General features: G+C 39.4%; 1 protein-coding gene across 1 annotated transcript in view; it reads right to left on the minus strand.

Annotated features, from left to right (window-relative positions):
- The window catches only part of mfn2 (mitofusin 2), a 35,585-nt gene extending 18,696 nt beyond the window's left edge, over window positions 1-16,889 (minus strand). Inside the window, exons 1-5 of the mRNA XM_030784977.1 lie at window positions 16,460-16,889; window positions 6,616-6,794; window positions 6,269-6,404; window positions 5,972-6,134; window positions 941-1,065 (exon numbers count right to left, since the gene is read on the minus strand). Of these exons, the coding sequence (XP_030640837.1) occupies window positions 941-1,065; window positions 5,972-6,134; window positions 6,269-6,404; window positions 6,616-6,790 (599 nt within the window). The 5' untranslated portion in view covers window positions 6,791-6,794; window positions 16,460-16,889. The remainder of the gene's footprint in view (window positions 1-940; window positions 1,066-5,971; window positions 6,135-6,268; window positions 6,405-6,615; window positions 6,795-16,459) is intronic.
- Window positions 16,890-19,045: the final 2,156 nt, after the last annotated feature.

Raw genomic sequence — 19,045 nt, forward strand, 5'->3', positions numbered from 1 at the left:
ACTACACAAATGACTTTAGAAAACGGTGATTCTCGTCTATTTTGTATGAGAGCGCACACCTCCTGATGATGCTCCATGCTGAAGTCATTTGAAAATTATATTCATATGCCCACAGCAGCGTGACAGCCCATTTAGTCATCGAGTTACTCACACAGGGCTGAGTCTGACCTGCATACACTATGATAGATAACCGTATCTACAGTAGTCTTGGTAAGTTCTATGACAGCAGAAAAAGTGATCTGAAATGAGTCCAGGTGAAAGAACAAGTTTTCTTTCATCAAGAATGAGAAGAGAACTTCTTTTTTACAGTGACTAATGGCAAATGCATGCCTGATACCTAAGGCAGTTATTTAAATGCCAAAAAAGAGGCAATACTGGATGGCACGACAGATCTATGCATAAAACATGTGTGAGATTAACCAGCTCACAGTGACCTTAGTAGGAGAAAGGTCACTGAACTTTAACCTCAGCTGGCCACTCAGCAGGCTATTTTCCTGAGACATTTCACAGAACAAGATGCTGAAACAGTAGCATCTTATTGGCTGAGCCACTTCCTTAAGGGGCAAAACATATTTTCGGGTGATGGACAAATCATCAGGGAGGCATTTCTAGAAAAATCAGAATTCCGTTTGACAGTAACCGATGGCCACCCACAGGTCTGCTTGAGGTAAGCAACCAGCATGCCAGACCAGTATGCAGCATTCAGTGTCAGCAAGCACATTAGACACAAGACCTGTTCAGCTTTACCATCTATCTTTTTCTTACAATTTCCAGTGTAAAGAGGTGTTTGCATTATGGTATTTACATCGGCCAGTCAGGGACCACTGGGCATCAGGGTGATTTATGAAGTGGCATGACTGAAGAGAGTATCACATCAGGCAGTTGGTCGAAAATCCCATGCTTTAAATAAAGGCTGCAGAGGGGCAGGAGGATTTCTTACCTGTCCATCAGCACCAGGTCATCCCGCAGTAATGCACATTTGGCTTTGGGCCACATGACACAAACCAGACTGCCGGCGTCCAGGTCCTCATCCTGATGGAGAGCATGAGCCAGCTGGTTCACCGTCTGTCAAACACATACACACTTTCATATGACATAATTACCAAACACACACACACACACACTTTCATATGACATAATTACCAAACACACACACACACACACACACTTTCATATAACATAATTACCAAACACACACACACACACACACACTTTCATATGACACAATTACCAAACACACACACACACACTTTCATATGACATAATTACCAAATATGCACACACTTTCATATGACATAATTACCAAACAAACACATACACACTTTCATATGGCATAATTACTACACACACACACACACACACACACTTTCAAATAACATAACTATAAACATATACACACACAATATGGTGTAGTTACCAAAGACACACGCACACTTTCACATGGCATAATTACTAAACACGCACACACTTTCATATGACAATTATTTAACACACACAATGATTATCAAACCATGATTATCAATCACACACACATACACCTTCATATAACATAATTATCAAACACACACACACTTTCATATGGTGGAGTTACCAAACACACACAGCCTTTCATATGGCATAATTACCAAACAAACACACACTTTCATATGGCATAATTACCAAACACGCATACACACACAAACTTTCACATAGTGGAGTTACCTAACACACACTTTCATATGGCATGTTTACCAAACACACACACTTTCATGTTGCATAATTACTGAACACACACACACACTGTCCTATGGTGGAGTTACCAAACACACGCACACACTTTTATATAGCATAATTACCAAACAAACCACACACACATACACACTTTCTTATGGTATACAGTACTGGCCAAAATTATTAGATTAACTGTTCAAAATTAACAAAACTTACATTAAGTACTATTTGGTACTTTATTTACACAACCGCTGGTTATATAATTAAGTAGTAGGCCATAACAAACAATCTGAAAGTCTCAGACTATTGTGATGTACATTTTTTAGGAAGATCTCATTCAATTTTCCTTTCCTTTGGGAACATTTCGGTTCTCCAGTGAACTACAGTAGCAATGGGCAAAGACAAGTGGATGAGACTAAGGCAGCGTGCCGGCATTGTTAAACTGAAATCGGGCATGTTGCTAGCAGTACGTCGAACATGACCTCATTTGAGACGGTATCATCCAAATGTGAATATCAAATATGATTACTAATTTGAGACGGCATCATCCAAATGTGAATATTACCATTGTTGATACGTTTGTGTAAGTTTATAAGTTTACAAGTAAAGTCATATTAAATGAAAGGAAATTTCACGTTTTGCATGTCTTTTTTCACTGTACTGAAACCGTACCAAACCGTGACTTCAAAACCAAAGTACATACCTGACCGTGACTTTCGCGTATGTTTATACCACTAGTCAACAATATTCCATTTAAGATTAATCTTCCCTCTACGGCACAAAAAGCAACATGTAATAAAACATTTACATAAGCATGCCACTGTCAAATCTTATGGGCAGCCGTGGTCTAAAAGTTAGAGAACCGGGCTTGTGACCGGAGGGTCGCCGGTTTGATTCCCAGGCCCAACATCCAAGGGCTGTGTGCCCTTGAGCAAGGCACTTAACCCTAATGCTCCCCGGGTTCCTGCGTCTGTTCACTACTGGTGTGTTGGATGGGTCACATGCAGAGACAAATTCACTGCTCGCTGTTCACAGTGTGTGTGTGCAATCACAGAGACTTATCAAGTGTTTAACATCATCTTTACAAATGCCATTAAAGATATTCATGTGCATGTCTTACTCAAATTTTACATAATCTGACTTCACAGAAGCTTTTGACAAGCCAAGCGACAAAGAGACAAAACATTATTTGAAACATTAATTTCAGTTCCACTCTGGTATTATTATTAGCAGTCATAGTATTCCAGTTGGCATTAAGAAAGAAAAAAAAAACGTTTTGTACTGACATATGAAATATGAGCTCTTTGGCTCTACAGATCTTTAGCTCTGTAGCTGACCCACTCCCATGACACAGTGCATGTGAGTTAGTCATTATGTGGTAATATGCAGCACAGAGCAGTGGGAATGGCTTCCCTTAGTCAAATGTCCCTTGGCCAGAGTAACAGGGCTTACTTCAGACCAGAGCTATGCCCCAGATCCACGGTGCACACATTCCTAACATGTCACCTCTGTCAGCACACGGCGTGGCACATTGTCCCCAGGCTATATTTGTGTGCGCATAACTCTGCATTTATGGATGTCACACAGCGCTCCACGGGGACACACACACCCCAGCCCTGTGAGCCTCAGATCAACCCCACCAACATGGCCAAAGTCTCTTTCCTCACCAAAAAAAACACGGCACACTGATAACATTCATCAGACACTTAGCTCACTTAGAACTAGGGCTGGACCCGAATATTCAACTATTCGGATATCTGTTCGTTGGGTAGGTATTCGGTTTTCAATTTTGGGCTTTGGATATTAGGTTTTTTTTTTGTTTTGTTATTTTTCTTGCTAAATGTAGGCTATCAATAAAGGCAAACTGCAAAATACATTTTATCAGCACATTCTTGTACTATATTTTTACTTGATTAATATTATACTGTTTAACCAGTGATGTTACACATACGGTTTGTCCGGGCTTGTCTCGGGTTCAAGCTGGGTGTCCCGAGTCCCAACAAATATCTGTAGAACACTAAAATGTCCCGGTTTTCAACATTCACTACCAAATTGTCCCGGTTTTCAACACAATTAAAATAATAATAATAATAACAGTATTATACTTGTTTTCAGTGCTTACATAGACTTTATCATGTTCTGTCCCACTCATTATTACCTAACCCTTTGTTTGTGTGTCAATCAATGTGTCGTTGTCAAGGGTGTTGCTAAGACACTTGTAGCTCTGTGTGACAGAATCTGTAAGGACACTAACGGTTAGCATAATGCCAAAGAGCATCTTGACTGAAGACCTCCAGAAGGCTTACCTGTTTCTTCATAAAGTTGCTGGCAACAAAAAAGCTGCGTTCTGCACACACTGCAGGAGTAAATTTTTGGTTGCGCACGGTGGAAATGCTGACATAAAAGATCACATCAATGAAAACACCTATGGTGCGTGCATAGGTGTTTTCTGGATGGTGGGACCAACAAATACTCACAATGCCAACGGACTAACACACACTCATAAAACCAACTCAGCCAATCATAAATTTTAGATGGAGATGACAAAACTGTGCATATGAACTGTGTGAGTAGAGTTAAAGTGTTGGGAAGATGATTGAAGGAGTTACAAATTCCAAACGTTCCACGAAAGAACACAAAGGACAAACTGCCGCTGAATAGTTGCTGTTTAAAAAAATAATAATCCATCTCTTAACCTTGGCTCCTGACAGCGACCAATATGATCAGGTTTTTCTTGCATGAGACACTGGTAGTACCAACAAATGAGGGTGGTATAACTGCAGTAGACTGCATTCTGAGCAATTCCTTCTTTCAGTTAGCCCACAATGCAACACACAATGTGACAGCGCCCACACAGGGAAATGTGAACAGGATCTAGTCATGGAAATGAGCCAATTACTGCACAGCTGGCTGCAGCATGATTTGCATGCCATCAGTTTACAGTGTCAGGACACAGCTGGTGTGCAATAGCTAATCAACAGAGATAAGATTTTTCTGAGTATACACCCAACAATCTGACCCTGTCATTACGGTATTTCACACATACAGATGACACTAAACTAACTAAGTCAACCAAAAACATAACAAAGCAATAGCCAAGAAGTCTCCCTTGTCCATTTCACTGAAATACTATATAATAATACATATTATATAATGTGTAATAATTAACAGGTAGAACACTGCCTAAAAAAACACCAATTATTACTAATTACCACATATGATAATGATTTATTTAATTTATACTACACGTGATGTTGGGTTACTCATTCCTACGAAAAAGCATTTCTATGTTAATAAAGTCATGGTTCAGACTTTTTCCTTTTCTCATAAAATAACAAAGACTGTATAAACATACAGCCTCTCCCTAACTTACGACCATCCATATATATGACCGAAAAAACAATACTGTGTATAAAAACAAAACAAAAAAAAAAAAAAAAACCAACTTACTGAAGCGGAGTAACACAATGCGTGCTTAGTCCAGTTTCTCCCAGAGTTCATGTACTGCGGTACACAAGTGTCTTCATTAAATGTTGAGCTCACACAGTTAAAAGTCAAGTCTCTGGATATTCATTATATTGTAGCGGACTCTATAAACATAATTCACCATAATCGGTGGTTTGGTGTATGTTCTACATACATGGTTATATTGTGTGCCTTTCTGTGTTAGGTAGACAGAGTCCCTTTAAGAAAGAATGCTTTTTGGGGTAACATGACCTCTACGTTTGTTACTGTTTGGGCAGCGCCATCCTGAGCTCGCTAGCTGTGTGTGTTTCCATAAATGACACACACGTAGTCGGTGAGAGAAATTGTTGGTCTCTTCTTCCCTACAATTTCTACAATATATGTCAAGTCTTCTGGTCATATGAAACAGCCAATGCTCACGGCTGCGTGCGCACAATAGCGACCGGCAGACGATATCCAGGCATTGGGTCCATCACAGCATCTCTCAGTTGCCATTCGTATACGCCTTCTACATACCACGCTAAAATACGTCCAATTTATGTCCATTTCGAGATACGACCGGTCGGTCAGAATGGAACTTCGACGTATGTCAAGGAATGGCTGTATTTCAGTTTAGCTGAATTAAATGTATAAACAGGCCAGAAACATATGAGCTTTCGTCGTCAGCACAAGCCCTGTCATAATTGTCTTGAATGGACTCACTATGCAGCACAAAACAGGTCAGGTAATAAAAAAAACTGAAAAACTGAAAATGAACTACAGGCTCCGCAATGCAGTGTTCACCCAGCATACTCACTTTGACACTCTTCCGTTCCTCTGAGCCTTCTGTGAGAAGAAAGGCCTCATTACCGTCTGTGCCCTCCACACGCAGGAAACAGTTGGTGGTGTGTCCAATGCCAGAGGGCAAGACTTTATCCCACAGCATGGCATTGATCACAGAGCTTTTCCCATTGCTAGTCCTGTTCACCACAGACCAACACATAACAGAGCAGGGTTAGGGGTTAGGGAAACAGTGGGAAAGTCCATCTACCATGTTTACACAAAACACACACACTCACAAACAAAGAGAAAATGCCTATGGATTGTCCTGTACCTGCCAAAGAAAGCCACTTTCATGTGTCTTCGTGCCAGCACTTCCCCAATCCCTGTTACCTTGGACAGGTAACCCCGTACATCGGTAACCTGCTCCTCAGTCGTGACTGGGTCAAGGTCCTCATTTTTATACGTCTCTGCAAAACAAACACCATACACAACCACACATTACAAATCAACCATATACAACTGAGTCCTTCCTCTTTATTCATATTCAGCATAGCTCTGACTCCATTCATTGCTCAGTAAAACAAAGCCACCAAACACAGAGCATCCAGGTAAGCCTCCACAAGCACTAAGGTCTTGGTCTAAACACTCAGGTCATTCAAGAGTTTCAGAGCCACCCACCATCCAGAAAGGCAGAGCTCTCTTTGATGTAGGCTCCTAGCTGCTCAAAGATGCCGTTGATCTTCTTTTTAGCAGTGACAAAGTGTTTGAGCGGAGACGCGTTCACCTCTGCCATGAGTCTCTTGTCCTTTTTGCCTATTGCGTTTGTGTTGGGTCGGGAGAAAACCAAAGACATTGCACTGTGGGGAAAAAATAATTATTCGTTTAAAAAAAAAATCAGCCAACTCAATCAAACCATTCAAAAACAACGATACAAACTGGCTCATTTTATGTCTACAATATGTTGCTTAACAGTTAGCCAATGGTTCAGATATCACAAAAATACCCTGTCATAAAACATTGTAAAAAAACACTCAAAGTTTTGAGTTTCACGCACTTGCTGCAGTGGAGTGGCTAACATGCAAATTGAAGTCTTATTGCTGTAAACCAACACTAAGGCTGCTGGGGCTGCAGTAATAATGACATTTGCATTTCAAGCTCCATAAACACAAACACACTGGCTGCAGGAGCGTTAGGCGACTGTTTTCTATAAACGGCATGGCTTAAGGATGTGTGTTAATACCACCTCACACCTGCTCTCCTCCAGTTTAAAAACTTCCATCTATTCTACCAGTTTAACTCAGCCTGTGTCAAATCACCAGAACAAACGCTGGTGCAGTGTATTTCTCTGCACTGTAAAGTAAGTCAGTTATACCTAGAGATGTAACAATTCAAAATGCTGTTGTACAATGAATTGTCTCAGAAATAATTTCAATTGTCTCCTCTGGGCAAATTTAAAACATATTTATTAATTTATTATTTCTCAAACAAATTAAAGTTTTGAATGAATCCCTGGATCCAACCTTTGGTTACTTCACTGTTATGTGACTCAGATAATGTAATAACACAAGTACACATCCTATGAAGTAAACCACACCTCTAAATGATCATAAAACATTGTATTTTTTGCTTGACAGCAGGCTGACAGTCAAGATCTCTACAGTGCTGCAGAAATCCTTCTATATCGCCACAGCAGAGTCTGTGCCCTCTGGGTGCATGCCGCCTGGTATGGCAATTGTACAGGAAAGCTCTTCACAGAGTGATCCGGTGTGCCGAACACATTGCCAGGACAGCTCTGCCCTTCCTCCAGGACATCTATACCAGGCGGTGCAGGTCCAGGGCTAATAAGATCATCATGGATATTCAACACCCCAACCACAATCCGTTTCAGTGGCTGCCCACTGGCAAGCGTCTCCGCTCCACCTTGGCCAGAACTGAGAGGCTGAGGAGGAGCTTCTTCCCCCATGTCATACGGAGAACATAACACACATCCTACACATATTCTGCACCTATTTGCACACTCCATTTTTGCAATACTTTACAACCGTTCACATACCTGCACCTTTGCACTTTGAATCTTTTGTACCACCTTCATTGCAACTGTATATACTTCGGTGCAACTAATCATACACTTACAGCCGTTTACCTCCTTGTAAACAGCTTCTATTATTATTTTTATTTTGTTTTCTATTTATATTATTTTTATATTGTTATTTTATATTGTTTCTCGTTACCTCCTGTGTGTACCTTTATATATTTCTCTTTTTCTTTTCTTTATTTAAATTTATATTGATATTTTGCTTTTTAGTATAGTTACGGGAGCTGTTGCAATTCATTTCACTGCTGGTGTACTTGTACAATCATTCATGTAACAAATAAATCTCTTGAATCTTGAATCTAATCCCTCTATCCCTCTACTCCCAAAATGACAGATCGTCCAATTGTAGTTAATCTGAATTCAGTTGGGCTTGCAGACTCCCCACATTTTGACATGACCAACGGGACAGTGTCAAGCAATTTTTTTTTACCAACACTACATGTAAACTCCAGTGAAAACTAGGACTGGATGATTAATTGATTTCAAATCGAAATTGTGATTTGAAACAGTGTGATTAGCAAATCGCAAAGGCTGCGATTTAGGATATACGTTATGGATCGCGTCTGACGGTTCCTCAGCATGCTGCAGAAAGTTCCTTTGAATTGAATGGGCCATCCCAACGTTCGGAGGTGCGATATTGATAATGACAGCTGAAAAAGAATAATGACCGCTGCCACTGGGAACAGGTTTTGTGCTTCTGATTCACATCTTTATACCATTCCACAAGTAGTCCGTTCACTTACTGTAACGGAATTTAACAGCCTATCTGCAACAAGTTGACTAGTTTGCAGGTAGCCTAACGTGTTGCTACGCAACACTTGCAACTTAAAAGTTCTGTTTGCTAGAGGGACTATTTTTCTCAGCGGAAGCCACGAAACAATAAAATAAAATTATTAAAATGAAACAAAGTTTCTTTTTGTCATTTTGGCAAGTAACTGTATAATAAGCACGGTCGTTTGTGTCCTGTGGGAATTTATTTTTCGATAATGACTGGCGGACTCTACATTATCCCTTACATGTTCGATTGTTCTACGCCAATTAAAAAATGTAAAAATGTAAAAAATGTTGTAAGCAATTCCTTATATATCTTTAAGTTATCATCTTTGCATTAGAACATAGAGCAGTTACTTTTTTGATGGTATCTCATGTGGCAATGCTCCATCACATGTTTTAAATCTATTACACAGTGAATATTGAACTGAAGCTTCACTCTAAAAAAATTATATCGCAAATCAAATTGAAATCGCAATTTCTGTCAGAAAAATCGCAATTAGATATTTTCCCCAAATCATTCAGCCCTAGCATGTACCAGTATAATATTATGTGCATTTCTCAAAAGTACAACACCGCTTCTCATGAAACTGCTTCTGTTTGGATTTTTAAAATAAAAATGAAATAAAAACAAAAACCTGTTTGGATTTTTAACGTTCGAAAGGCAACTTGACTTCGCAACTGTTGTAGCCTTCATGTGCTATCGGAAATATCGTAATTACGAGTTCTGAACACATGAATGGTCAAACAAAGTCATAAAGTGCAAGTATCCGACCCGGCTACACAATCGATTCTGCATATGCGCGCACTTGCGCAAAGGTCAACTAACCTAATCCCAATCGTCAGCGCGTGCATGTGCAGAACGGATCGTGCTTCCAGGTGACGGATCAGGCACTCACAGTTTAATTACTAGTGGGAAACTCTGATACCCGAGTTGTGACGTAGAGAGGGGGATGGCACTAACCAGACATGGTGCAACGCAAGGCAACAATAGATGGTAAGAATTAATTTATTTAATATTATCGTGTTGTATGTTAAATGTGTGTGCATGAAAATACATTAAACAAAGCTTGTTTCATAAACAGAAAGTTAGATTTAGGTTAACATGATTTCTGAACCTCTGTCAGCAGTTATGTTCATGAATCAAATTAACGCAATTGATTAATCGTGCTAATTTTATCCTGAAGCCCAAATGCTAAACCTGATGCACATCGTCTCGTCTTCAATCTGTCTCTGTCGCCCAAGACTGCTTTTATTCTATTTTATTCTATTTTTTTGTTGTTGTTGTTGAGAAAACATCAGCCAAAAAAAAAAAGAAAATGCTTTAACTGCGGTTCAACAAAGAAACCGCCATCACGTCTAAAAATCGCGGTTAGACAATTATTAAATAATTGTTACAGGCCTAGTTGCACCTACAGGTACGTGCTTGTGTACTTTGGACACTTTCCATATGGACGTGGAGTTTACTTTATTGTGGAGTTCAGAGCTGTGTAGTTCTGAGTGTAAGACACTGAGTTCAGAGCTGTGTAGTTCTGAGTGTAAGACACTGAGTTCAGAGCCGTGTAGTTCTGAGTGTAAGACACTGAGTTCAGAGCCGTGTAGTTCTGAGTTCAGAGCTGTGTAGTTCTGAGTGTCAGACACTGAGTTCAGAGCTATGTAGTTCTGAGTTCAGAGCTGTGTAGTTCTGAGTGTAAGACACTGAGTTCTTAGCTGTGTAGTTCTGAGTGTAAGACACTGAGTTCAGAGCTGTGTAGTTCTGAGTGTAAGACACTGAGTTCAGAGCTGTGCAGTTCTGAGTTCAGAGCTGTGTAGTTCTGAGTGTAAGACACTGAGTTCTTAGCTGTGTAGTTCTGAGTGTAAGACATTGAGTTCTTAGCTATGTAGTTCTGAGTGTAAGACACTGAGTTCAGAGCTATGTAGTTCTGAGTTCAGAGCTATGTAGTTCTGAGTTCAGAGCTATGTAGTTCTGAGTTCAGAGCCGTGTTGTTCTGAGTGTCAGACTTTGAGTTCTTAGCTGTGTAGTTCTGCGTAGAGCCTGACCAATATAGGATTTTTCAGACTCATACTGATTTCGATTTTTGATTAATTAAAAATCCAATAACGATATATAAGCTAATATTCTTTTTTTTTTCAGAAACACATAACACTAACAAACATTTTCCCTAACATTTGTTATGTGTAGTTATTTAAGAGTCCTCAACAAGATAACATGACATACTGCAGTTTAAGAATAAACTTCTTTTATTGTCATAAATAGTACTTTGAACAAAAGTACAACAAAATAAGTTTTGATAAATAATGTAGTAAATTGATGGTGACCTAGAGTGAATGCTGCTGTTGAATGCATCTAATACTACATGACTGTTGTCATGTCATATCGAGGACTTGCCACTTTGGGATTTCACACTACAAGTTTGAAAGAGAAGCTACATAACTTTGTTTGGCTACCTACCCATGTTAGATACTTGTTCAGCTCACATTTATTTACGTGTCCCTTCCGGGGCAGCACCAGAGATTTTCTTTTTCTTTATGCTATGGGGTTGCTTGACCTTTCAGCAAGGGTGCTCTAAAATTCAGGGTTTCCCATTAATGTGCTGGTCGCAACAGTTTAAATTCTACTGCAACACCCCCAACACACATACACATACAGCAACACACACGCGCACACATATGTAGTACCTGCTCCTCGACAGTTACAATGCCATTCTGTATTAAACATAAGGCAAGATATTCAGCTCATGGGATACAGATGCCATAAGGTTCACATGCCAGCCTACATCAACACACCTCTGAATATAAAATTTCACACAAATATGCCACAGCCATGGCTTGCACACAAGCAGCAAGCAACAGACACAGGTTTGTGCACATTTCAGATGCAGATTTTGAGATCACAAACTCATGCTGCCAGTTACCAACATCTTAACTAATGAATTCCATAGATTTAATGCTGTATGAATGAGATTCAAGATTCAAGACATTTATTTGTTACATGCATGATTGTACAAGTACACCAGCAGTGACATATATTGCAACAACTCCTGTAACTGTACTAAAAGCTAAATATCAATAGAAATTTAAATAAAGAAAAGAAAAGAAAAGAGAGCATCGTATAGATATAATTATGAGAAGTCAGAATTGTCCTTACCATCAGACATCTTCATAACAAAACATTTATGAAGTAAAAAACGATCCATTATGATATTGCTAATGCTTCGCTAATACTAAGTTACAAAAAAAAATTTGCGCTCTCGCTAACAGCACGTGAAATCAAACCAAAAAGTTCAATGTGTGCTGCGCCCATTGGCTGAATCAGATCACCTGTGTTGGCTTTATGTTTTTTAGTCTAAAAATAATCAGTTTGTTTTATTAATGTAGTTATTTATTTTTTAAAATTATAAGTGATAGTATTCACACGCTAAAAATGAAAAATTCTAAATAAACCACAGAAATTTCTTGGGGGTGCTATAGCTATCCTAGGGGTAGCTACAGCACCCCCAAGCCCCTCCTTGGTGTCACCCATGGTTCCCTCTGGTTTAGCCTAATAATGTCCAATGCACCGACTGTAACTACAGACATTCGAGTCGCAGACATATTTACCATTGCTCCATTTATGCAGAATAAGTTAAACGCTACCGTTTAATCGCTCATTAACATTAGCGGTCTTCCACTGATAAACATGGTATTAGCTAGCTTTGTTAGTAACCAGCAATAGACAGCATTATAAGCTGCTGTAAGCGATGTCGCCAGAGAATTTTTAGAAGTGACAAGGGAGAAATGACAGGGCCATTGTTTGTTTATTTGCTAGAACTGCCAAGCTGTTTCATAAGTAAACCTACAATCAAGTTTGTCAACCACTCAACTACCGTAACGTTAAACGTAATTTTAATGTTTGACCAGCTATACCAGCTTTCACATTACAGCAGCAAAGCCAGGCATGGCTGACATAAATGTCATACCATGGTTGAAGGATCCATCTTCTGTTTCTTTTTTAATTGTCATTTATCGGCCATTATAAACGGCGATACTGATTTATCTGCAATTAGCTCATATCGGCCGACAATATCGGCACACCAATTTATCGGCCAGGGTCCTAGTCCTTAGTGTCAGACACTGATGCGTCAAATCAATGTCTGGCACTCCACAGCTGACACACAGAATAACAGGGCTGCGCGTTGTGTACAGTTGATTGCCCGGGGAAGTTTTCCAGGGTGTCTTTACTGTTTCACATCATACTTCACATCCACTTTCACTGAAATCCGACTGAATGTCAACTGATTTATGAACTAATATGCAAAAATACTAATATTCTATAATGTGATCCAGACAGAACAGTTATTCCCAAAATCAACATCAGTGCAAGATCAAACGTGCTATATCACACATGCATAGAAAAGACTACACTAAACATGCGTGAAAAAGACTAAAGCACACATGCAAATAAGCCAGAAATAACAGTTATCACTACATTTTACATTAATCAGTAAATGCTGTCACCTCGTCATCTTTAGTGTGTTCAAACGCAACCCTTTGATAAATAAGTAGCCAAGAGGCACAAGCTGAGGGGACACTCCCTACTCCTGTTTTCCTTCTACTGTATGAATTTTAAATGCATGCGCAAACCAATGGGTGATTGGTGAAATTGGTGAACTGGAAAATTGAAAACATAGTCAGCATCTAAATCAGGGATCAGGCTTAGACAGCATCTGTGTAACGTATGCCTCTATTCACCGTTTTCTGTGGTTGTTGTTCTCATACATGTAAACCTTTACCAAAAATGCATGTTCCAAAAGTGCAGTGTTCAGGGAGTCAAAACTATAACTTTACAATGGAGCTGGAGACCTAAACTTTCACTGGACAGTGTTCATGTCTGTGTGAAGTTCAGGTCACATTTGGCTTCTTTGGAGAGGAAAAAAAGCAAACACAGATAAGAGGGTGGATACATCTGAGGAGAGTTCAAGACTTTCCAATAAACTCACTGCTCCTGTTGTCTGTAATTCACAGACATGTTTTCCATGTTTACATGTTTTCCATGTCATCTCTCCTAAAGGAAGGCCATGTCCTGCCTGAATTCAGAAGACTCTGTCATGTGTAAAGTCAAATGGAAACACAGTCCTCTGCACTGCACTGCGCTGCTCCACCTGACTGGAAAACTGACAATGTAGCCAGAGACAACTACCTTTCACCTTCATGAATCAAATGTCAGTTAATGCCATAAAATGGAATACAAACAAGATCCTGTATCAGCGTACACAACAGAACACTAAGCAGAATTACATTTATGCTATAAATACCATTTTCAACTTCTCCACAGCCACTGATATGACTGAAAATAAGAAATGATTTGCTGACATGATTTTAAATTGCAAAAATACCAGGATCTCTTCATTTGATTGTGTCTACCCAACGTTACAATAAAAGTGCAGTATGAGGGGACATGGGGAGGAGAAAAGCAGTGCTGTTATGAAATGATGTTGTGATCTGTGGATGACACACAGCAGTGAGGCTATACAAGACCTGACTGCCCTTGCCCCACAGCTGGGCCAGTGTCGCTCTACAGGCACACCGACAGAAAACTGCACACAGCACTGTCTGCACACTCAAGGATCTGTCTCTTATCTGTGTAATGTTGGTAAACATGCAGTCAGACAGAAATTAAGAAAAAGGTATTCCTTTTGGGGAAAAACAAAATGCAAAAAAAGGCATAACTCTTTGACAATGCTTGACACTCAATGTCAGTTAAGTGAAGTCAAACAAACTATGCAGTCTGGTGAAACCTCAGAGTTTTCAAAACATCTGATACTTTTCCAGAGTTAACAGGTAAATTTCTCTCTTTCCTTTAACACCCAGAAGAAAACAAGATGTGAAATAAACAAATCAAACACAGACTGTTTCTCCTGTGCACCTACATTTGATTTGATATGTACAAATTAACACCCTATGGCTGTTGAAAGAATATTTTCCTCTTAAGCCAGGACAGGATCCAACTCATCACCTTAGTGACAGAACTATCAAGAGAAATGAGAAATAGCCAAATGACCAAACTGTGATATATTAATAAATAACAATGATAAATAACAGAGACAAACCAAGCATTGGGAAATATCTTCTTATTAGTGATGATCTGTGTAACAACCTGCAGCTGAGTCACAGAGCAGCTGAAATACCCTTTACTGCTCCAATCCCTTAATTCTGTCCACAGACACATTAAAATGCTTTCCTTCAAGGACTAACGTGCCACTAAACACACATTTTTCCCATTCCCAAAAAGCTATATTCTTGCTCTCTTATAAAACAAAAAGCTTTCTAATGTTTTGCAACAGACTTCACTCACTCGGTCTAATGCAAAAAGAACCAAATTATTTGAATATCTGTGCTTCAAAAACAAACAGCTTCAGCAATAAAAAAATTGAAATAATTGTACTTCTGCGTCACTGGCACTTATCTTCAAGTGATATGGTTAGCATTTGACTTCATTTGCAATCGTGGACTCTCTACTGTGCACAATACAGAATATTATACATATCGTATGGCCTACATTATATGACTCAATCATCCACAACGACAGCTGTAAATTTTCTTAAAGTTAATCTACAGGTATCCAGGGTACTGGAGCAGTCATGTGCTATTTTAAAAATACGTAAAAGCGCTAACATTGCCGAGGTTAGGACACTTAGAGTGTCATGAACATTCACAAAAACACGGCTCAACCTGCAGCCTTTAATGCGGAAGAACATGCTACAAGTAATTTCAGTCCTTACCTCATTGTGAGAAAGCAACTTTTTCGCGGACAATGTATGCTATAAAACTAGTTATTTCGCACGTACTCTAGCGAACATCACTGTCTTCCTCAAATGCTGGCTAGATCAGATACAAAGGTCATGTTCAACAGACATCGAAAATGAAAGAAAGTGTGTACAGTTCAAAGAAACGATCTGAGGGGGAAAAATGAAAATACGGGGAATTCACCCTGCACACGCAGGGAATATCGCAGACCCCACGAGACCCGCTACAGCTTTCTTATCACTGATGCTTCACTCGGCACGTTTCCGCTGCCTCTTATGAGGACTCTAAAAAAAGCCATAGGCCAACAATAAAAGCCAAACGGACGTTACTCCGATCATTCATGCACATGGGGGCCCATCGTGTTTGGCATCTATACACGAATGGTCCACACAGGTTCAGTCCAGGCTGGGAAACATGGTTATATAACGCTGAGACAGATGATGTTCTGTAATGAACAAGCGGCATTGGCCATATCCACGTATATCAGTTATTAGAGATCGGCATGCCCTCGAAGGAGCAGGTGACTACATGGGCATCAGGCCCAATTTTATGTGTACTGACGACGAACTAAACGTGCCTTCCGTATAAACACATATTTTCGAAACTATCCACACGAACCTTGTCAGCAAGCACTTCCTCTTGACGCACTGCTAATGGCAAAGTATGTCATGTCTTGTCCGAGCTTCTTACGGATGAAGGAAACAAATTAGTGTCATGGTGTGTACAACATTAAATTTTTAATTTCAGCCTCCTGAAACTACCTTGTTTGAATGCAGGGAGCTAACAGCAACTAAATAAAATGATCATACATATATATATATACATATATATATATATATATATTACAATACAACTGACTACCTCACTTACCAAGATGTAGTGATTATGCGAAGTTTCAAAGCATCTTGGTCCTTGCCCTTGGCTGCGTGAGCGAATCTTTAGTAGCCCCTGTAGTTTATATTTAACCTTGCCTTTCGAAACCGACTAGCTATTGTCAGGGACGACAGACAACATGGGCCAAGTTAATAATGGCGCGATTCTTGAATCTCCAGCAATGGCTAATTAATTTCAGTTCTTATATGACACTGCGCTGGCAAAAACTAACAAATATAATGAATAAATATTGTCGGCAAACAAGCTATCCTAAAAAAAACTTAACTGACGTTACATAAGCCGAGGGGCAGGGTAAGATGACGTTACTCATTAGTAAATGCAGTTCTCGTGTTAGTTTCTTCAAACGCCAGGGTTACGAGCACTAAATCCTAATTCCTTCATTAAAAAGAAGGAGATGCGAGTGACTGTAGCAGCAAGTCTAACAGTTACAGTACGGGCGCTAGTTGAGAGAACACTTCCTGCCCTTGCTTCTCCATCCTCTTCCGCTTCCTCTTCTTCTTCGTATAATTTATGTGTTTTAATTGCGTAAGCGCGCAGACGAAAAGTGATTTACTGCTATCTACTGGGCTGGAGTATAGCGTGGAGATTGAAGATTATTCATAACAAGTGCATGGTACGCTGGGCATGGTCTTTTTTTTTTCCCCCCTTTTTTTTCGCCGGTGAAATAAAAGAGCACATGTATCCTTTTCTAGCCTGCCTTAATGTCCAGCAGGCTCTTTATACTACTTGAATAGTTCCACATCTTCTAGTCCCAGCTCCCAAAGTCTATGACATAACTGCACATTTTCATGGTCGTAGCTGCTGCAGTGTAGTACAATATGTTTTGCAAGCAATCAGGGTTCGAATTGCAGGGGGGGACTGCAGGGGTCCTAATTAAGACTTGTATGAAGGGAACATAGAAGGACATTGGCACTTTGTAATGTTAATAACCATACATCAAGCAATTTCCACATTTTTATGTTCCTACTAACTACCTCACATGTCATTTTGGTCTGATGAAAATGACTGAAAAATGCTACCAAGCCTTGCTTTATTTTTAATAACTTCATGTCCATTAGCAGTAGAGACCTCAAATATTGGCACAAAATTGATAAAAGATTATATTTGAAGAAAAAATAATGATTGATACCATATGGATGCAAAAAAAATGGGTTTATAATACCCTCAATATCACTCTCATTTAGGAATTTTGCACTTTTTTCCAAATTTAGGGCCTTATAGAAAATCAGTGGGCAGTACGAATTTTTAATAGTTCGGTCATACTGAGAACATGTTTGTTCTCCATCCTACAAAGTTTGGTGAGGCTAGGAATAATACTTTTCAAGATATTAATGCCCAAACATGTCTTCCTAGATAAGGTGCTTTTGTGAGCGTAAAAAAAAAAATATCACGGGCCAAAAAAATACACAGACATTGAAACTGAACAAAAATATTTTACAGGACTAAGTTTTTCCTGGATTCTGTCTGATTTGACACGGAATGACCCATAAGCAGTTTCAAACAATATTCTGACAAAGTTAACAAAGTACAGATTGCTTGTAATCAATATGAGCACCATTGTCAGCTTCATATCCAACCACATGACAATAAGCTTAAAAACTGTAAAGACTGTCTATTTTGTTTCAGGTCAAGATCACATCTGTTGGGTCTCTTAGCAAAGCATGCAATCTGCATTTTGGCAACTAAGGAAACATTCCAGCTCCTCCTCCACCAGGCCCCATCATCAGCACATACATAGCCATGTACCAGCATCAAGTTCAGCCAATAAGAAAATGTTGTTTCTCACGTAGCTAAATACCAGTGGGACGATGACACTTCCGTGTAGTGTACCAGTCTCCACATTTTACAGAGATCCTTGCCTAGACTCACACAGTCTTCCAAAAAGAAAATCCATTATTCAGCTGTACATGATCCTGTTATTGGTACTATGATCATGTGGCATGTTTAGACAACCATTTATACACAACATAGGGACTATATCTCTGAAAACTTTAATTCATTCACACCGTATGCGCTTCAAAGTTCTGAACTGTATCCAAAATCATTCCACATTTACAAAAGCTGTAGCAAGAAGGGATCCCCAATTCCTAATATATGCTTTCTAAAATATGTCAAATATGTTTTGTTCCATGAGCAAAGATGAGAAGTCAGTGGAGTAGATTTACAGTTGCCAGGCGTATTACTGCCAGGAATTATTGCTGTCAGTTTTCACACGATGGGAAGTCAGACCACCAGCCAAATTCTAATGTAGAACCTTATGATTCTGATATAGAGCCTTATGATTTCAGTGTCTGATTTGGCATATGTATGAACATACTGTAACGTATTTCATTTTTGCCAGTGACATCTGTCACATTCTACCTTGAGCCCGTTTAGCTTTTTCCACATGCCAGATATGGTATATACACAGGTGTGCAAGCATATTTAAATCACTGATATGTTTCTTTTTTGCAAATTTTATTACATTTGTTATCCTTGTCTCATGATCCTAATTTTGACTGCTTATCCCCTTCTGCACTAGAGCAAACTTGTCTCAGACCAGCAATATTCATGTTGAGTCCC

The sequence above is a fragment of the Chanos chanos genome, chromosome 9, assembly GCF_902362185.1.
Source record: "Chanos chanos chromosome 9, fChaCha1.1, whole genome shotgun sequence".
In the NCBI taxonomy this organism is placed as follows: Eukaryota; Metazoa; Chordata; class Actinopteri; order Gonorynchiformes; family Chanidae; genus Chanos; species Chanos chanos.